This window comes from Xenia sp. Carnegie-2017, unplaced genomic scaffold, assembly GCF_021976095.1.
Source record: "Xenia sp. Carnegie-2017 unplaced genomic scaffold, XeniaSp_v1 HiC_scaffold_2, whole genome shotgun sequence".
Taxonomy (NCBI): Eukaryota; Metazoa; Cnidaria; class Anthozoa; order Malacalcyonacea; family Xeniidae; genus Xenia; species Xenia sp. Carnegie-2017.
In genome coordinates this window covers 2,741,001-2,762,171 of record NW_025813482.1, presented here as the reverse complement: position 1 = coordinate 2,762,171, position 21,171 = coordinate 2,741,001, and the positions used below count along the sequence as shown (strand labels likewise).

The following is a 21,171-nucleotide window of genomic DNA, read 5'->3' as shown; positions in this document are numbered from 1 at the left end:
GATGAAGAATAACATGTAGTCTTAATTACAAGTCTGGAGTCGGTTGCACGAAGCTCGGATAGCGTTATCCACTGGATAGCAAATTTTTCAGAAAGTTCATAAAATCCCTTATAGGAGAAAAGTAAACGATTTGAACTGTGCAATCACTGAAATAAAATATTGTTTTGAAGAGTACAAAATTTCTTTGTCATAAGAAAAATATAAACACCTTTTTACAAGTTTGAAAATTTTTGTTATCCAATGGATAACGTTATCCAGGCTTCGTGCAACCGGCCCCAGTTCTCCCGAATTAATCATCAAAAGCAGCGCTGGCATCATTGATTTCTATTAATTATAATACATGTCAGTGGCTGGCATCAATATATACATAACAAGTAAATGGAAATACCCGACAACTACAATTTTTCAAACAAGAACTTACACAAGAACTGTTGTTTTTTTTGTAGTCAGTGGCATTGCAAAACGAAACTCTGTGAGAAAACAAACTTGGGCTATCCAGGATTAATTTAATCATGATTATAGAATCATTCAATAAAAGGATGCTAAAAATATGGGATATTATGGCTAAAGCCGCTAAATTTGGCGGCTTTATCATAAGAAGTTTCAGTAATATTTTGACCGAGTTTTTCTAATTCACAAAACTCATCACGATTGATGAAATTTGACATAGTTGCCAACAGAAAGTCTTGGTATCGCTTTGTCTTGAGTCACAATCCGCTGAAGATGGATCCCAAAAGGCACCTAAGAAAAAATAAACAATCACCACAGAAATGTCGGTGAGAACACTGAAAAGCTTTACAGACTTTCAATGTTAATGAAAAAATTACTTGTATGAATTATCTTACATACTTTTGATCCTCTTATTTGAGCTAAAGTTCGCATGGGTTCTTTTGTAAGTTCACCGCTATCCGGGTTAACTGATATCATTCGGCAGCGAAAACATAAGCCAACACACTGTAAAAACATAAAAGTACATTGCTAATTTCATATTTTATTCATGCAGTCACGGCTCTTGGGTAAAAGCAAAAAGCGCAATCTCAACTTTGCACTTTAGTTTACGTTGAATCTTGAACTGCCAAAACTGTTCGTGAAAAGGTGGAGTGCAAAAATGTATATTCATTGAAATTTTTCTCAAATTTTGAAAAAAAGTTTTATGAAAATTTCATTTTCAACGGGAGTAGATAATCAGATAAATTTGAGAAGCAAAACAGTTATTATCCTCATTATATTTGAAGGGTAATCCTCATGTGGCATCGTGTAGCTGTAGCAATTTAGTTTCAGTTCTAAAAGAACGTAGACGTAGACATAAAATAGTTACCTCAAATTTAACGTCAGAAATAGTTAAACTGCCCCAAGTCTCTTCGACGTAGGCTCCAATACCAGAAATGATTATGTTCGGTCGAAATCGATAAACAAGGGATTCCACCGACATTTCACAAGTCTAAAAGGATAACAGAAATAAATGCTCGATTAATCATCTTCTATAAAATAACGTTTGAGTAAATAGAAAACAGATGCATACAGTGATAGCAGTAAATAAAACTAAAAGAACGAGCTATAGTTTTTCAGAGGCCTGAAGACCGCTGTTGGACCTTTACAATAAGTTGATAATGGCAGAGTAGAGAATTTTCAATCGACTACATTTCTTGGAGTTTTATAGTGGAAAGATGTTACATACGGAGTATTTTCATCAATAGCAAGTACACGAACCTTTTTTGTTTGATAAATAATTTCGTAAGTCATTTTTTATGTCACTACACAGAATTTTACGTACAAAAATTTTGGCCAGAAACTTGTCTTGTGCATGAACGTATAAGGAAGGTTTGACAAAAACAAACACAGAGTAAAGTTTTAAAATATTCACAACACTGCAAAAATACACATGTTTAAAACGACAGACTAAAACAGTACATTTCTGATATACCTTATCTTGAGCGGTAGTGGAACTGTTGATATTATTAAGAAGATCTACGCAACTCGATTCATTGATCATCACTAGTTGAGAATTGTTGGCCAGCGAGAGAGCCTGGCTACAAAATCTATCTAAACACGTAATATCATAAGATGTAGAGTGAAGTGGAGGGTCTGACTAGCTCCAGGGAAAATACCTGCATTCAATCTTCTAAAAACATTTGGATTCTGTCTTATCAAACGGCACTTTTGTCCAAGGAAGGTCGTCAGCCATTTGGCAACGTCATCTCCACAGTCAATACCTGAAACTCTAAATCCATAACATCGCGCATGGCAGGTTAGATTCAGAACAATGAGTTAAAATAATACATTTAATGTCTATGTGGGACACGGTACATACTTAGATCCACATATTCTTGGTTGAACGACATTACCATCTGTCTGGTCTGGCGACATGTGAATTGGAAGAACAAATTCGGACAAACCTAACGTAGAAACGACAATAGAAATAAAGCAAGAAAGAGCATGATATATCAGCAGATGGTATAGTCTAGCAAAATTTAATACTATAAGGCTATCAAAGCAAGCAAGAATATTCATTACTTGGAACACAGAATATCACGAGATTCATTTGACCTTACCGCAATATGTAACTAGGGATGGGGCAAAGTTTCAAAAACACTGCCTTTTGAATAATAATTTGAATCAACCAAAACGTGTTTCATCCTTCATTAACATTTGATTTTGATTTATGTAACACGAGGTAAAAATCCACTAACTTATGGCAAATAAAATCATTTTTAATATAAATAAAGCACAAGCTATGATTTAAATAACTAGCTGTCCCCTTGTTGTCCACGGTTTACATGTTTAAATACGATTTTCGTTTTTATCACGCAGTAATGTAAATGTCATCGTCAAGGGGAGGACGACATATGCATGTTATAATCCGCAGAAAACAATTGATTTCAAAATAGCTCAATATGGCAGAACATGAATATATGAATATTCCACCTTCCCCTTCATATCGAGCTGACTATGCCATTGCAAGGTAACTAAAGTCAGGTAAATAACAAGGAGTCTAAAAATGCGTTTGTTGAAACAAATTGAAGATGAGAGGCAACATAAGCACTCCACTCGACTAACTAGTTGATATCATACCAATAAAGTGGTGTCTTTGCACTAATCGCTCGCATGGAAATTCTGCACTAAAAACATATTAAACGTTAACTAGAGAGAGAGATATGAATTTACCTGGAGCTTGTAGACGCATAACTTCTTCATCCATGTCAATGACAGGTGTGATGTAACACAGACGAGGTACTCTTTTTTGACTAATAAATGATCCTGATTCATTAACAATCAACCATTCTCTATCATAACTTAACCCTTTCTCACATAAATCCCATTCTTTGACCTAAATATGTGACGAAAAACTTTTGATCAAATTTAACAACTTTTGAGTTTATTGTTCGAAGTGCGGAAAAATACTTTGGATCATATTTAACGACTTCCAAGTTTGTAGTGTTTCAGTCTTCTATCTTGCACATTAGTGCTTGATTTTACGAAAAAAAATACATATGACCTTTTCCAGCACAGAGTTGTTGAAGTGGGAGCAATGGGGGCATCTGTGTAAGAGCGACAAATATTTAAAGTATTCTGTAAAATCTCCACTCATACCATCGAATAATTAAAGTTGGAGAAATACATGTAAGTGGATTTTTATGGAGTTTGAGCCTGAGCAAAAAAATGCCACGGCTAACTTTTGCTGGGTACAACTGTGTTGTTTTACATGACAGATAAAGTATTTGCTGGTACAACTGTGTTGTTTTACATGACAGATAGAGTATTTGCTGGTACAACTGTGTTGTTTACATGACAGATAGAGTATTTGCTGGTACAACTGTGTTGTTTTACATGGCAGATAGAGTATTTGCTGGTACAACTGTGTAGTTTTACATGATAGATAGAGTATTTGCTGGTACAACTGTGTAGTTTTACATGACAGATAGAGTATTTGCTGGTACAACTAAATGTTTCATCAATAAAAAAAACTTGTGGTTTATACTCACTTCGAAAGCTGCACAAGATTTTATTGGATAAATAAATATGCGTTTTAGAAAAGCCTCGTCGGTATCATTCTTGTAACGTTGTGTTGCTATAGGTGATGTTGTCTCAACAAAACACTCCTTGATGAATTGAAGAAAATTATTTGCATCAGACAAATCAGACATGTAACCGAACGATATCCTAATTGAGCCTGTTGGCTGGCCATCAATGAGATCCAGGCTGTCTCCACAAACGTGACCAGCTTCAAAATGCTTGCAAAGTTGAGCTGAAGTTAAGTTCAGAAAATGCTGACAGGCTCCAACGTTGCAAAAGCACCCTGTCCTTAAATGTATGCGATAAGTAGCTGCGAGTTTAGATACCTGAAAAAGAGTATCGAATTAAAATTCAACGTGCACAACTTGTACGTGATCATAAATAAGATTGTTTTGGTTCGTGAAATATTACCAAGTTATAAAATATAATATGCCATGATATTATAATACCTCAGCATAGCCAACATAGCTTCCACTTGATTTCATTACATTGAAGTTGACAATCGGACCTTGTAGTGAGCTGGATTTAAAAGCTGTGTCACAATAACAATGGCAAACGTCATGATCATTGAAATGTTTCAATTCCTTTAACTCTTTGTACACATATTGAGCGAGAAAGAAGGTATGTTTGGCTATGTTTTCCATTGATCCTGTCAAATTTGCCAATGCATCAAAACCATATTTCACAGCCAATATTTCCAGAAATGGTACTGTACCGTCCTCATGTCTGAAAAATACAGTATACGTCAGAAAATTTTCAATGTAACGTCCAGTTAAAGCTAAACATCAAGAGACTCCGCCAAGAACAGGGAAAGCGAAAGATTGATAATTGGAGGAGAGGGGGGAGGGCAATATTCATATATACATGTTATAGCACGTTCAGACTGAGTGCGCACTACATAGTTCACACTACATAGTACCCACTAGCTTTGACTATTTATAATTTCATGTTTTTCATTGTAAACAAGTTTTGAAACCATGTGCTGAATACGTCCCTCTCTGTACACGTTACTCAGGTATCGTCGATCACATTGGTGCCCGTGCCCGAGCACCGTACTTGGGTACTACCTCTTTTCGTGGAGCCCAGACCCGGGCATTTTGACTTGGGAATCGTCAAAATGTTGTGTTCACATTGGTACCCATGCCTGAGTACCGTGCCAAGGCACTCAGTCTGAACGCGCTATTATAATCCGTAGAAAACAATGGAATTCAAAGGAATTTAATGCAGCATATCATGAATAAATGAGTATCAGCTACCCCAGTTATCAATCTTCCGCAAATAAGAAAAATTCTTTTTCTGTTTTATAAAAGAACCATTACCGAGAAATTTTATACTAGAACGTTTGGGTGAATATTAAAATGATGAAAATGATAAGTTACCGTCAATAAATGCTTGGTCACAAAGTACTTAAAAATATTTGCTTTAAAACAGCATTGAATTTTAACCATCCTAACACAGTCCATGTAAAATGCGACGTTTGAATCGGGCCTTCAAAAACCTATTGCTCCTTTCATGATAAATTAAATCAGTTGCCGTGTAACTTGAGTTAAAAAGAGCCAATCATGATTGTCACTCAGGTCTAGAAAACTTGCTGTATCACTAGCATTCAATATTATTCTTACATACTATTTTCACAAAAAGGCAGACACTGTCGTGCAGAATCTGTATAAATAGACGAAGGTAATAGGAACGCTTTTCCATGAAGACGCGAAGATATTTTCCATGGTCATATCTGTACTACAAGCATCTGGACCAGTCTAAAACTGTGAAGGTGTACTTAACATATTGTTTGAAGACCATCGCTGTGTGTTTAAGATGATTATTCTGTTGGAAAAACAAAGTTTTGGCCCTGTTGTAGACACAGGCTCTAATAAGCTTCTGTCTGAAGATCGACGAACTTGTGTAGAAACTGCAGTATCTATTATACTGTAACTCCAGACATTTACGTACAGATCCTCCCTCCACCATGGTTTGTGCTAACATAAGGCAATATCTTTAATACGTCTGCATGTATCTTTAATACGTTTGCATGTATCTTTAATACGTCTTCCCTTCTAGGACGTAGTTACAAATAGTCACAAGCTCAGCTGTCAATAAACAGTTAAAGTTTTTCTCTTGAAAATTACATTTGACACTTGCTCTAACATCCATCCAGTTGCGTAAAAATATAGATTTTCAACCAGCATTTAGCTTGACCTTTGCGTGTTTGTCAACCAAGTCAATTCGGAAAATTACTTTCTTTATTCTCAAGGAGTGTTTCTCAAACTCTTCCAGAGGAGCCAAACGTACCGAATATCGAACCTCATGACACAAAATTTTTATGTGTGCAATCTCTCTTTCTATTCTTTCTTTCTTTCTTGTAGATCATCCACATCAGAGACTATATAGCACTGGCACTAGGTAAGTACCGGTATTTAATATATTTATGAAATAAATCTGAATCCCCTGATTGCAGTTCTTTTTGATGCAAAAATCTCGCAATTTATCTTAGGCATATAACAATAGAATTGTGTGTTTATTGCATTGATTTTATTGGAAAAAGTCACCATTTTTCAACATTTTTTATGGTTTCAATGTCAAAGTAAACAAGTTGAAAAAATAATTTAAAAAATGCTAAATTTGCAAATGTTGCTCCATATAAGGAATGTTTAAGTTTGCATGTAAACTAATTTTGAGCCTCAATAATAAAAAAAGGAAATGCCATCGCTGAAAAACAAATAAAAATCACCCTGAAAGATCAACTAACATACCTGTCACTTAATAAGGATTTAAATCGATGAAAACTGCAATCACTTGAATATGCTGACACACTTCCTCCACCAAAATAGGTTTTATCTAAGGTCTCTGCTGCCCTCACATTCACCAAGAGAGCACCCAAACCAGTAGGAAAGCCAAAAAGTTTGTAAAATGACACTGGTATAAAATCAGGTGAATATATGCTAAGATCTAGGAATGATGTACTCACAAAAGATGCAGCATCCAAAAGAACAAACCACTTTCCACAATGTGCTTCCAAGAATGAACTTTTGTTTTGTACAGTGGAAATCCAATCCAAAGGATACTTACGTCCAGAAAAATTACTCATAGCCGGATAAGCAAATAAATTATTGGGTTCATCTCGAAAATGGTCATTAATTACTTTCCAATGGCCATTTTTTGAAAAATTATTTGAATTTAATTCTCTGTCAAGTGAAATGGAAAGTAGATCTTGAGCAGACTCTTCATAGTCTATCATTTTAACATTGACCATTTTTTTCAAAGCAACACCACGCATACCAACAATTGAAGTATGATTATCTTGAAGATAAAGAAACCAGCTTTCTGATGATGTTAATCGTTTTTCATCATGAAATTTGAAATTGTCTGCTATCAATTTAATAGCATGAGTGGTATTCTGTGTAAATATGATGTGGTACTTATCTTGGGTGGTATTGAAAAATGATAAAATTCTTACTTTAACATCCTCAATAATTGACAAAGTCTTTTCACTGCTCATACAGCTACTATGAGGATTTCCATAGAGATTCTTCATCAAGTCTTCGTGGTAGTTAGTGAGTTGTGACTTGGAATACAAGGTAGCACCAGTGTGGTCCAAGTAGACAGAATCTTAATGCAATGTAATATGTAACAACAATTATTGTGTAACTAAAGATACATTTCTTTTGAGCTGTAAAGTCTTGTTGTACTAATTGTATGCAGTTGCATAGCCTACCAGCAAATGTGGTCCTATGCTAACTCAACGTAAAATTGAAATGAATAATAATAAGGCCACGAAATTTAAATGTACCAGGACTAAAACTAGCTGGCTGGCAACGCTATTTTGGCAATAAACATCAACAAGTGTACGTTAGAAAATATCAAATACCAGCCAACAGCTCTAATGTCAAAACAACAAGCTCAACAGGATGAGAAGCAAAACACATAAAGTGGGGAAAAATAAAAGCAATAGAAGATGCATGACATATTTTTGTTTCTTTTTCTTACCAGTTAAGTTTGGGAATTCCTTTTTTCTCATAGATGTGATGTCGGTCGCATGGTTACTATATTTAATATGCTTTCTAAAACATAAATTTGGGTTATCCATGACCATTTGGGTATGTTTATGACAACATCAAGACATAGATTACTGTCTTATTTTATGGTTATTTTCCAATTTTTATGGGGACTGAGGCGAGTAGATTTCTTTGATTTGCTTTGACCTTGTTCGGATGAAGATAACTATGAAATGTAAATTTGATATTAATTCCCTAGTAAAAATATGCTTTTCATGTTCTTTTAAGTAATAAACTTTTTCGTGGAAAAGATAAAACTAAATTTCTTCTTTTTTTTAGCAGTAGTCTTCAAAACACATTTTGTTAGGCCCAGACGGGGTTCGAACCCGCGATCTTCGGTTTACGAGACCGACGCCTTACCACTTGGCCACTGAGCCATACTAAAATCCGCTTGAAAAAGTTGTTTATAAACAATAACTAGACAAGCACAAAGATGGTCTTTTTCAAAGACTATCAAAATTGATGAAGTCCGAAGGACGAGTGATTTTTTTCGTGATTTTTTTCAACATCACTACATATATATACATATGTGATGGAAGGAAGTTTATATGTGATTTACATTTTTATTACAGACATGTTTCGGCAAACTTATGCCATCATCAGTGCAAATAAATGTGTTACAGAATGTGATACTTAAATATATAAATAGAGATAAAAGACTTAACGTTAACTGAAATGAGGACAGCATTACAAATATTTATAATTCATTAACATATGGAAGTTAGACGATACATTAAACGGAAGAAAAAGTTGACATAATATTATTTACAAACTAAAAATGATATTAAAGTGGTGAACTTGCTTATTGAGATCGGGTTTAATTTTGTAAGGTGTAAGCTTCTTTAATTCTGAGTGTGAAAGAATAATTGTCAGTGTCGATAATTATAAAGCAGTTGTTGGTGTATTGTGATTTGCAGTTATGTGAGGAGAGAAGGTGTTTGAAGATGTGTGAGTTTTTATCACTGGAAATGATAAAAATGACGTATTGTTTCGCCAATATAGCGACAATTACATGCCGCACAAGTAAATTGATGTACTACCCCGGATTTAAGATTAAAGGGAATGGAATCTTTAAAACTGAAAAGATTTTTAATTATGTAGGGCATAAAAATTAATTTGATTTCAAAAGGTACGCAGTATCGTTTGATCAATATAGTTAATCGCTTTTGAGTGATTTTAGAGAAATATCCTATATACGGAAGTTTAAAATATCGTATGGTCAGGGGCGGATCTAGGATTTTTCAAACATCAGTCATAAAACATCGTCCGCATGGGGTGAGGCATTCTAGAAATTTTGAATTTCAGAGCCTTAAAATGCCATTTTCAGCGTTTCAGAGCATTACAAAATGTATTTTGTGGGCATCGTTTTATAAATACAACACATTGTTTTTCAAAAAAGAAGTGAACAATACTTGAATGTTTTGCCAAATATTTAGGCTCATTATTATGCCAAATATATGGCTCATTAGCATGTCTAGGAACGTAAAATTTATTTTACAATAATGCTATATTCAAAACAGATATACTTTTAAAATTTCTACCAAGTTGTCAGGCATAGACCCCCTAGAGACCCCATTCAAACCTCTATGTAATGAGTAGAAATTTGGTACTACAAGTGACAGTTCATAGATATAGAAGCTCAGACTTCAAACCATGTTTATTGTAACTTTACCCATCTCCACATCAGTATTAGCATGAGGAAAAACTCAAAATTTTTTCTGCCAAAGCTTAAAAAAATTATCAGAGTGAAAATTTGCAGATTTGCCATAAATGTTTATTAGGCATTTCAACTATTATCTTCTTCAAGGATAGCAATCACTAGTAACATTGTATTATCAATTACAAACAGAATGTAACCAACATGTCTTTAATTATATAATTACATGAATGTTAAAATTGGTTCATGTGTGCTTACTGGTTATGATAAATATCATTTCATATGATCAAAGCTCGTTTAAATGTAAATCTGAAATAATTTAGTTTAGAAATTATAATGATCATCAGAAAAATTACCTAGTGATCATGAAAATACTTTGCTGTTTTGCCAAATTTCAAGGTTTATCTGCATACATAGGAAGACATTTACTTTATAGAAAATGCTTTTCATACATCAATAGCCCTTTGGAATTTATGGCAAACAATCTGGTATGAGCTTAACTTTACATCTCTACATGAGGTGTTCAGTTAGAAAAGGGGACAATATGTGACATGGGACAACATTTCATGTATGTGAAATACTCAGGTTTAATACCATTCCAGTCAAATTGTCAAAATAAAAAGCTTCATAGATCATAAGACTCAAAATCACAGGTTATAGTAAACAGCTTCTCATGTAATCAATGTTAGTTTTCTCAAATCTTAAACAATATGTAGTATAACTGTCTAATGATTGAATGATCAATGATCATAAACTGAAAAGCCCCAAACATTTGTTTATGATAAAGTAAATAATAGTATGGCACCTTATGGCTACAGATTTTTTGTCCATTGAAATATATTTGCAGAAATGTAGGATTTCGCTGCCATATAACGGCCACGATTCACCAAGCATTAAAGAAATCATAGCTAAAAGTAAACAATTTTAGAAGCATCATCTGCTTACCATACGCCATATTAACATAAATCGCATCACACACTCGCATAAATTGACTTTGATATATTACATTCATGCATACATTTCAGTTGTCCTTTACTTACGATTTTGGATGTAAATTTCTGATGATAAAACTCAAAACAATGTTGGCTTGCTTTTGAACATCAATGACTGAAATGTCGCTCGAGATCGTCTTTGCCAAGCATTTACAATTCATCCATAAATTTTTCGCCCTCTTGAAAAATTCCCAGTTTGGAAAGCAGCATTCATGTCAACATATGAATTTGTAAAGATTTCCATAAATTCCATCTGATTGTAGTTTAGTTTCTATCATGCTTTAGAAAATTATTATGAAACGATCAAACATTCAATTCAGACAGTGAGCTTGACTATGTTAGTTCAGTTGGCTATCAGTCGAAATAGGTCAAACCAATCACAGTAAGACAAAATTCAAATGAACCAATTGTAAGATAGCAATTGGACTCCCTTATAGGTCCGGCCACGGTCGAGATTATTCCAGACTGTCCACTGATCTGGCCATTGACCAATAAAATAGCGTTTCTGGCGTTCTTAGACTCGTCGAACCAGTTTATCAGTCGGTTATTCCAGGTCAATTAAAATTCAACTGATCTGGTTACCAAGGAGATATTCATTGGATTAGTCATTAGTTTTCAATAATAAATAAAGCTGGATTTTTATCACGAAGTAAATGCGATAATAAAGTAAGAATCTAATATGAATAGGTAATTTTTGAGTTTCAAACATCAGTCGCGCGACGGATTTGACATACTCTAGATCCGCCCCTGCGTATGGTGTTAGTATCATTAGTTGAGATAGACCGCCAAAGACTGCTCAAAGACTGCCAAAGACTGCCAATCGTTTGGAGTATTTCCCAAGTTTCTATGCTTTCCATTACCTGGAGTTTCAAACCAAGACACATACGCTATACGTAAACGACTTCTGAGGTCTTCCATCATTAAACGCTTACGAGAAGTGCGCAAGTTAAACTATGACCGTACGAAGAAATCTAACGAATTAAAAAACATTATGAACTATCTGGATTGGACGATACTTAACAAATCTTTGAAAAGAAACGTAGACAAACAAGTTGACAAACAATTGCTGACCCACCGGAAAAAGCTGAAGAACTGACAATAAACGTTGTTCTGCCGTTTACTCACAAGGAAACCGTCACAAACTTATCCTCTCACCAACTCAAAGAGCATGAGTTAGAATTATTAAAGAATGGTCTAGGTTTTTCCATCAAACCTCCTAAAGTGAATCAAACTGACATACTTGCCACCTTTGAATGCATCCAAATGTGGATGACATTTTTGCATGTTTCACACAAAACAGGGATGCCGTCTTATTTTTCAACTTTTTAAACCTCAACACCCTAATATCAAATTTACTTCTGAATACGAATCTAACAACCAAATTTCATTTCTTGACATTTTGATCACCGAATTCCCAAACAAATGTCGGCTTGTAATAGTCGCTATATTGGCGAAACAATGCGTCATATTTCTACCAGGATGAAGGAGCACATTTCCAGTGATAAAAACTCACACATCTTCAAACACTTTCTTTCCTCACATGACTGCAAATCACAATACACCAACAACTGCTTTACAATTATCGACACTGACAATTATTCTTCCACCCTCAGAATTAAAGAAGCCTTACACATTAACAAACTTAAACCCGATCTCAATAAGCAAGTTCCCCACGTAAATACCATTTTTAGTTTGTAAATACTTTTTTTCCTCATTTGTGTGTGTTGGTTGTGTCTTGTATTGACTTTCGAACACTTGATGCTGCATGAGAACCAGATGCACATCAGGAGGGAGTGAATGATAAAAATAATTTTTCAAAAACATCTGACGGAATTGAAAAATACGAGCCAGTCGGTATCAATAATTTGCCAAAGAAAATGTCCATACGTTGAAGTTAAAAATCAACAGAGTTGAGACATGTTTCCATGACTACTACTAATAAGTATGAGTAATAGCATAGTTTCTCGGAAGTCATGGACTCGTAAGTTTTTCAAAGACTTCAAATCTTGAAAAACTCATTCGTAAATGTTTTTTTCCTAATTGCACTCAAAACCATGCTGTTGCCTTTTGTACATTTGGCAAATATCATAATCTACTAAAAGTACATTAGTGAAAGAGTTAAAAGTGAAAAAATAAATGTCCTCCCACTAAGTCAGTGAACAAGAAATTTATTGAGTAAAATTCAACGTCCCACATGAAAAGTTCATTCTCGTATTATTCCCCCCCTCCCCCACTTTTAAAGTAGCTCCGCGATCACTGGTATGTGGTGAAGTCAAACTATAGAGTCAGACGAAAATGTAGTTGAGCCTTATTTGGGGTCGGACATGCCGTTTGACTAAACGAAACTCACCGTTTCCCTCGGGAGCATGCATTAAGTGTATATTCAGCTATGTTGTTAAGAAAAATTTTCAATGAATAACATAGAAAGAGTGAAATATATTTTATGTGCACAAAAATATTGCTAAACTATCTATTACTAAGTCTACACTGCCCTTAGTTCAAATAAAGTTTGCGTTTAAGCATACACGTAATTAAAATTAAGCAATAATTTATAAACAAATGCTTGGACTGACTAATGCCGGCCCAAGTTCAAACTGTCCAAACTTTGACATGTCATTAATCTTTACTAGCTTCGTATTCTTCGCATGTACTAAACATCTCATGAGCAGAATCACCACATTTCCTGCACAAACGAAAATTACAAGCAGGACATAAAAACACACTTGGACTTTCGCTTACTTCGTAGATCCACGAGCAATCAATGGTAGGGCATGATTTGAAGTTAGGATTGTCGATCAAGAAACATTCCAGAGATACCTTGCATAACTTTCCAATATCTTCTGTTTTTAATATGGCAATGTAATCGTCTTTGACCACGCTGGAAGTGCAATTCTCTTTGAGACACTGAAGAGGGAATTTGTTTTTCGTTCTCCCAGAACGTAACACGTCATAAATATAATATGTTATACAAATTAAACAATAGCTATGTTTGCAGTGTGTGAGGGTAAAGCTGGTTTCAACGTTTGCCAAACATATAGGACAACAAGTTTCAGGAATTGAAAATTTTTTGGAATTATTTGACATAGAGTCAAAATACTTTGCCAGTTTTCTCTGCACGTTGAGAATGGAAAGTTTGCTACCGCTAAATACAAGTTTACGTCGTTGTATGTCTAGCGATGCCACACAATTCTCGTCTTCAACAAGTTTGAAAAAATCATTTCCAAACTGCTTTAATATTTTTCTGATGGTACCCACAGGTCGCTCGGAAATGCTTAAGTCAACTTCGACCACATCTGTTTCACGATTGCTGTCAAATTCTTCGATTAATTTCATAATCATTTCAGTGCAAGTGCGAAGTGGGAAAACCAGTAATCTGAACTCGTCGACCATAATCACAGCTGTAAATGCTGACTTTGTTTTTCTTCTCAATAAACGCGAGTCTTTTGCGACCAAGACCGGAGAAAAAATAACGGGCTGTGACCGGATCATCGATTATTATAACCTCTGGTTTCATCAACTCAAAGGTATTTCGCTTGGCAGCTGGAGCAATCTACAAAAAAAAAACAAGAATTTTGACTAAAGCTTAATAGTAGGAAACTGATCATATGCTCTAATTAGTAATCATTGTAAGGCTAACTTGTACTTCATAAAAACTGTTGCATTTTGTACTAAGCATTGCGACTGGGGATCCAATGATAGTGCAAGTCACAAAAAACTACTATACTTATGACTTGCAGTTTGAATCAACCATAAAATGTTTCATACATTTATTTCATTTCATTTTCCCTAGCCCATTTAATTTTGATTCGTGTATCGCGAGGTAAATATTCATTGACTTCATGACCAATCAATACATTTCTATAGTAAAACCTATCTACATAACTGTTGTCTTGTTTCCACGGTTAAGTGATTTCTTTGGATGTATAAATAAACAAACAACTTACATAATTTACTTTTAGAAATGTACGGGAAACTGACATGGTAACGATATTTCTAATGCTATGACTGAAGGAATGCATTAACCCACATCTATTTTACTGAAAGTAGTCAAGACCAGATGACTCAACTTACCCTTCATAAGAAGGTTTCTTTTTTCGACAGTTAATTCAGTATCTCATACCTCATAGAGTCTGGCCAAAAAATCCGACGTTCTGTTTACTTCAGACACAAACGTTTGCGCACTGTCCATGTTCACAAATACAACAAAAGCTTCGACTTTTTTGTTGTTTATAGTCCGGATACTTTGCAACTTTGCGGATGAATAATTCATTAGCAACTTCGTCAGTTTCGTTTTCTCCTTTTCGACGTTGAAATGACACAATGGCTTTGGTGGGATTCTGATTTTAGTCACTCCCTCCAAAAGTGTAGGGCCACAACATTTCTTTAAAATTTCTCTCACCGTTCTCTTGTTGGCGTTTTCAATAATAGGAAGACATATATCACCAACGTCCGTCCTTTTCGATGCTCCCGAAGACCCTGAAAGCGGTGGTCTCATATTTTGCACTAAGCTCTTTAATATTTTCTGCAGAATGTCTTCATTTTCACATTTGACGAATGCAAACCTTTGGGCAGGAAGCGGAAACCAGCTCACAATAACAGTTGAACGCACAGAGGACGCAGAATAGCTGTGGGAGGGGAAGCACTCAGCATGAGTAGGTTCTAAGCAAAGACCTTTAACGTTTTGACCAGCAAAATCTTCAGAACCTATGTAATCTTTCAGTGGCTGGATGAACACACTAGCCTTCTTGGCTTCCTTACTGCTACAATATGTAACAGTTCCCCAGTGATAAAAAGTATTATCATTGGACGGTCTGTGATAGCAACATGTGTTAAGAACTTTACCATAGTTTTTGAGAGTTGCAATTAATTTCTGGGCATCCACCTACATAAAATGTAAGAGTTGGTAAAACTTTGGAAAATAGTAAAAATAAATTAGCTTAAACCTCAAATTTGGCGTCAAAAAGACAAAGTATTTTTAATCCCCTAAACACCTTCACATATTTATATGAATGGTATCAACTTCAAAAAATGATAAAAACAAACCCCTGCATTAAGATCAACTTTTCTCAAAAACACATCAAACTTGCAGCAGGCTTCTGGTTGAAGAATGGATTCCGTTCGTAAGGCATTGGACAGAAGCAATTTTATTCCTCCTACGTTGAAAACGGAGACTTCAAAATGATCCAGATACTGATTACGCTTCACGTAATTAACATCATTTCCACTGACACCATAAACATGACCAGGATAAGCGTTTCTAATTTCAGCATGCGTAGTGTCCACTCTTTTTCCGTTCGAGACTGGTTCCTTAACGCTTTTAGCACGCGATTTTTTGCATCCAATAGTATCGTTAGCATGTTTGGTACGCTGTCGATTAACGGGAGATTTTGAGGCAAACGGCATATCAACATAACCAGAAACTTCTGAAAGCCAGTCAAATTCAATCGGAGTGACGTTTTCCATGAACACTGTCTTACTATTTTTGTGTAGTTTTTGGTACATCACATATTTGGGCTCATCACCAAGCAAAGATAACACAGATGAAGGGTGAATCTTTACGTTAACTTTTGACACATATGTAATATAGTCACCATCTTTATTATCACACAGCATTGCTATGTTCTCGGGATATCCTGCCAGTAAACTTTTACACAGCGATTTACGTACATCATCAGTGGTGACTTCAAACTGAAGATTAGGTCGTTTGACCAATAGAGCGTTCTTAATTTCTTTAAAACATTCACTGACAGAGCGAAGTAGCTTTGTATCTAAAGCATTCTGTTTGCAGAACAAAATCTTCTTTTTTCGTGTCAAAGCCATCCACTTCTTAAAAATATTCACTGCACTCACAAGGTCACCACTGCTAAAACAAAATTGTTTTTGAAAAGCACAGTCCTCATTCCCATGAACCGTACCTCTGCAAAACACATTATGACCACGATAAAATAAAGCAGCCGCAATGACAGCGTCATCTCCACATCCTCGTTCCAGTCCCTCAAGCAATGCCTTCGACAATCTTGGTTCAGTAGGTAGTTGAAGTATTTCATTGCCAATATCAGTCAAAGTTCCATAACCGTCAATAGTACCTAATGATTTTAGGTTTTTCAAAGCCATCTCAAGTGATTCTGGAGGAGGACTTTCAACAAAGTCGAAACTTTCAACATTTTTCACGCCAAAACTTAGCAATTGAAGCACAGGAAACTCAAGATTCACATTCGAAATTCCTGGTGTTGAGCTTTTTTCCATTTTGTTGTAATCATATTTTGTGAAGAGGCAGTAGCATTTACCTGGACCAGTCAGACCTAAAAAGGGGAACCTCAATCAAATTTCTTTTGAAAGAGTAATTCATGAATGAGGTAATTCTACTGATTATCTTCGACAGCTTTTCTCAATACATGCTAATGAAATGTATGAATTACGAAATAACAATCGCGTTCTCAAGTTGCCTAAACGAAAAATAAATGCCTTAAAACGTAGCTTTGCATATAGCAGAAACTTGGAATAGTCAATTGAAGACAAAAGAAAATATCAATTGCATGCATAAACTTTATAGATTTAATATTTTATTTTTAAGTAGCTTATAGTTTTTTCATTATACATAGACATAGTATCCTTTTTAATTTTTTTTTATCACACGGCTATCTGAAAATCAACCTTTTTATTTTTTATATGTAGTTGTATTTTAGGATCCAGCGTGTTTAAAAAAGTGTAAATAATACTAAAAATAATAATAATAATGCTCCAATCTGGATAGAAAAAAACATAAACATTCCTTCATTCTACAAGATAGGTGACAAAGAATTACATGAGTTTGTAGAACTTTGCTCCTATATAAGGCTTGGGATGTATGTCCATTTCAATGTGAAGTGAAAATTCATATCAGAAAACAAATATGCAGTTCTAAACCATTAGTCTCTAGGAAACACTTTACACATTATTTGGAATATGTTCATTAAAGTTAATTAGAAAGCAAAGTCATATTCATGTTGTTGATTTCGATTTCAAGAATGCATTTTCTAACCGTTAACAATGTGAACAAAATGTCACATATTCATAACTATCCATCCAAGACTTTTTGGATGACAAGAACTTGTGGTGACAAGAACTAATCGGGCCGGGGGAAACAAACTATTGAATAACCAAAAATTAAGACACATTAAAAGCCAATATATCGCATTTGAATGGCATCTTGTCTAAATAAATTTTGCTCTATTTTGGGGAACTGTTCCACTTTCAAAATTGGTCATTAGAGTGAGGAGTATCGCTTCAGTTAGGTGAAGTAACAACGACAGCTTTCAACAACCCAAGGGTATCCAAATACTTATTAAAAAGAACGACCCTAGATCTCCTTTAAATTAAAAGAGTTTCAACTATTTTGTCAAAGAGTTGGTAATAGCTTTAAATTACATTATAATTTATAGACAAACCATGTACCTGCCCTGCTAGCTCGTTGTTTGGCTGAATTCTGGTTTACAAGTTGTGCTTCTAATGTTGTCATGTTATTTAATGGATAAAAAGAGGCCTCCATCTTCATTCCTGAATCAATGACAATTTTTATACCAGGAACCACCATCCATGATTCTGCAATGTTTGTTGCAACAACAATCTTTCTTTTTCCCTCCGGCGTTGTCTCAAATACCTTGAAGAAAATTTACTGGTAAGGGACTGCATAAATGCAAAGAAGTGGAAATGGTTAAAGAGTGAGAGAGTGTCAAGAAAGTATGTAGCATATGAAAAAGCAGCTAACAACAGAATAATTTAGTCACAAGGGTGTTGCTAGTAATTTAGAAGTGAATGGTAAATAGTAAACAATTGGGGATTAATCAATAAGTAAGCAGATTATTTGGGAACTTTGCTTAAGTAATAATTTGGTAAAGTGTAGTTGTACAAGTGCAATTTCAAATGGCTATGCAGTTTATGAAAATTCTGCTGCTCTTTACCACACAGAATCGGGTAAAAAAAGCAAGTGGCAAAAATTGCACTCAGCGTTAAAAACAACTAATGTTATTATAAAACTTCAATGAATTTAAAATAAAGTTTAACCAGAACTTAAGTACATAATTTTGTAATTTTTAATCAAAAGATACTTTGCTTGCATCTCTGATTAAAATGGTCCCAAATCCTTCGAAAAATTTTGTGTTTTGCATGCATAAATACATGAAGATCAAGAAAAAACACACAAAATCATTGCTCATATCATAGAGAACTCTGAGGTCATAGACCTTAAATTTCTTTGTAGTTCCAAATTGAAATCAGGTAATGCATTAATGAATTAAAAAGTACTTGCAAGACTTTGCCGTGTCAACTGGTATTGAATTCGCATGCTTAGAGAAAGTTGCCATTATTTATAGACTACCATAATTACATAGAGCAAACTGCAAGGAGATGAAATTATCAAAAAACAAAATCAAGGCATTAGCGAATTTCAATAACACTGAATGTTTTCTGATCAGTTTCTTTTAGTCTTTATTAAATCATTTGCATGAAAGTGAATGGAGCATAGACACATACATAACATATACATATGCATTTTACCTTGGACTTTTGATCTAATTCAAGCTTGCCATAAAGAGGAAGAATAATATATTTGGCATCATCCAATGTCTCCTTCAATTTTTCACAGGTCTTTTCAATCTCATGAGGTTGAGCTAAAAACACCAAGATATCACCTCCTTCTCTAGATTGACAAACTTCAACAACTTTATCACAAACTGCATCAACATATCTAGGGAGCCTTTTTTCTGCATAAACAGTCTTGACAGGATATACTTTCCCTGGTACTGTTATTTTAGTGGAACCAGGAAAATAATCTTGGAAAACACAACTATTCTGCTGGGTTGATACAATAATAAGTTTTAGATGAGAAAAACACTGCAATGACTGCTTTAGCACTGCAAGAAGCATATCAACATCAACAGACCTTTCCTGAGCTTGGTCAATAATAATAACTGAGCATTGCTGAATAATTTCATCACCCTTGATTACCTCATTCAATAAATCTTTATGGGTGGCAAATTTTATTTTTGTTTTATCATTGACGCTAGAATTCACACAAATTTCATCACCAAGCTTACAAAGAAATTCATTTGAAACTTGCTTGGCTAAACCCAGAGCGGTAGATTTGTCAGGTTCGGTAACAAAAATTATCCCTTCTTTTGAATCCTCCTCAGCCAAATACTGAGCAAGCTGTGTACTTTTCTCTGATCCAGTTTCTCCGACAAGAACAACAACTTGAGTCGAGTGAACGGCTTCTAAAATCGTCGACCTCTTTGAATAGATCGGCAAACTAGCTTCAAATTTTCTAAATTCTCTTTCAACAACGATTTGATGAGACGTCACCAACTTTGAAATTTCATTACAAAAACCTTCAAATACGTTTTTATATTTTTTTTCAAATTCCTTGCGTTGCTCTATTAACTCTTGCTTTTTCTCCTGGGTTGCGTCGAAACGTTGTAAATCTTCGAATTTAGATTTCTTCTTTCGAGAATTTCTAGAAGATAACTGCTCAAGATCCTTTAATCTGTTCAAATTTCTTAAAAGTAACTGATCAGAGCGCCGTTGTAACGCTTCTACATGGTCCTGCAACTCTTTTTCGACAATTTCCCATTGTTTGTCAACTATATTTTCCGACCGCACAGAAATAACACTCATTGTCTATTAAGGATTAATGATATTTACTGCCATTAATTTTAAAAAATACAGATGTTTAACCAACAAATTATCAGAAAACGAAAAGCATGCTCCGAGAATAAATGTGGTCACGGCATGGCAAGGTCATGTGAGGTGTAATATCCGCCAATACTAATTTATTCACATTTGAAGTTAAAAGTTTTCGTTATTAAGTGCTGTCATTTCACTATATTCTTTTAACTGCAATTTTGCAATGAAAACTCTCTTTTGTTGAGCATTTCATTTAGAGTAATTTCATTCGGCATGGATGTTATTTCATTCGGAATGGCACTCAGAAACCAATATTATTTGTGAACGGAAATGTAACACGGACACGTTCATTCACAACCAAATAAGGCAATATCATGGCCGTATCACCCGCATGGCTGTAAATAAAATATTTATGTTAAAAATTTTAGCCTTGTCAATTAAACATATTGCTTAAAAACAATTTATAAATGCAACTAACTACCATCGTGTTTCTTCAACTTGCATAAATGATGGTCTTGCATTTACATTTCTTAACATAACAGTAGTGGGAAAATATATTTCCATTTTAAAATGCTTTTAAGCAAATCCTATTGGTAGTATTTTGTTGTTTAAGCAATTTGTAGAAATTTCCAACAACAGCTGTTGGTTACAAATGGTATATGTGAAGCATATGGGAAGCTAACCAAAACATTTGAGTTAGAATTAAAAGCTACTAATATATTTAAATTTTCTGATTTCATCATTTTGCTTATGATTAGACTACAAGAAGTTAATGAAAAAAAGATTAACTTGGATC

General features: G+C 34.6%; 2 protein-coding genes, 1 long non-coding RNA gene and 1 other non-coding gene across 6 annotated transcripts; 1 reads left to right on the top strand and 3 right to left on the bottom strand.

The window, feature by feature from the left end:
• Positions 1 to 492: 492 nt before the first annotated feature.
• On the bottom strand, positions 493 to 8,105 carry LOC124439948 (molybdenum cofactor sulfurase-like). 2 transcript variants are annotated; one of them, XM_046990249.1, is made up of 12 exons: positions 7,999 to 8,105; positions 7,469 to 7,620; positions 6,765 to 7,311; positions 4,464 to 4,740; positions 3,984 to 4,340; positions 3,166 to 3,328; positions 2,312 to 2,396; positions 2,109 to 2,221; positions 1,925 to 2,043; positions 1,319 to 1,441; positions 850 to 954; positions 493 to 741 (listed from the first exon to the last, which is right to left on the bottom strand). In XM_046990249.1, exons 3-12 carry the CDS (start codon positions 7,286 to 7,288, stop codon positions 646 to 648), a joined length of 1,962 nt encoding a protein of 653 aa, XP_046846205.1. In that variant the 5' UTR covers positions 7,289 to 7,311; positions 7,469 to 7,620; positions 7,999 to 8,105; the 3' UTR covers positions 493 to 645. The 2 variants fall into 2 exon arrangements, with proteins under 2 accessions (XP_046846205.1, XP_046846206.1); XM_046990250.1 differs by lacking the exons at positions 6,765 to 7,311; positions 7,999 to 8,105 and having other exon boundaries at positions 7,469 to 7,532.
• A 266-nt stretch (positions 8,106 to 8,371) lies between these two features.
• Positions 8,372 to 8,443, bottom strand: Trnat-cgu. Its single transcript has one exon. It is a non-coding gene; the product is annotated as a tRNA-Thr (tRNA).
• A 4,688-nt stretch (positions 8,444 to 13,131) lies between these two features.
• On the bottom strand, positions 13,132 to 20,473 carry LOC124439947 (pre-mRNA-splicing factor ATP-dependent RNA helicase DEAH1-like). Of its 2 annotated transcripts, none has more exons than XM_046990247.1 (5): positions 19,251 to 20,473; positions 18,150 to 18,354; positions 15,759 to 17,017; positions 14,836 to 15,597; positions 13,132 to 14,265 (listed from the first exon to the last, which is right to left on the bottom strand). In XM_046990247.1, exons 1-5 carry the CDS (start codon positions 20,364 to 20,366, stop codon positions 14,056 to 14,058), a joined length of 3,552 nt encoding a protein of 1,183 aa, XP_046846203.1. In that variant the 5' UTR covers positions 20,367 to 20,473; the 3' UTR covers positions 13,132 to 14,055. The 2 variants fall into 2 exon arrangements, with proteins under 2 accessions (XP_046846203.1, XP_046846204.1); XM_046990248.1 differs by having other exon boundaries at positions 14,122 to 14,265; positions 14,787 to 15,597.
• Positions 16,910 to 18,847, top strand: LOC124439952. The gene is made up of 2 exons (XR_006946507.1): positions 16,910 to 17,071; positions 18,137 to 18,847. It is a non-coding gene; the product is annotated as an uncharacterized LOC124439952 (long non-coding RNA).
• Positions 20,474 to 21,171: the final 698 nt, after the last annotated feature.

Excerpts from the sequence above, each read along its gene's own strand:
- LOC124439948 (XM_046990249.1), bottom strand. The coding sequence starts at position 7,288 with ATGCGTGGTGTTGCTTTGAAAAAAATGGTCAATGTTAAAATGATAGAC. Across the intron at positions 3,329-3,983 it reads AATCTTGTGCAGCTTTCGAA|GTCAAAGAATGGGATTTATG; the intron begins GTGAGTATAAAC and ends TCACATATTTAG. Across the intron at positions 2,397-3,165 it reads TATGCGTCTACAAGCTCCAG|GTTTGTCCGAATTTGTTCTT; the intron begins GTAAATTCATAT and ends TTTCTACGTTAG.
- LOC124439947 (XM_046990247.1), bottom strand. The coding sequence starts at position 20,366 with ATGAGTGTTATTTCTGTGCGGTCGGAAAATATAGTTGACAAACAATGG. Across the intron at positions 17,018-18,149 it reads ACAACGAGCTAGCAGGGCAG|GTCTGACTGGTCCAGGTAAA; the intron begins GTACATGGTTTG and ends TCCCCTTTTTAG. Across the intron at positions 15,598-15,758 it reads AAGTTGATCTTAATGCAGGG|GTGGATGCCCAGAAATTAAT; the intron begins GTTTGTTTTTAT and ends CATTTTATGTAG.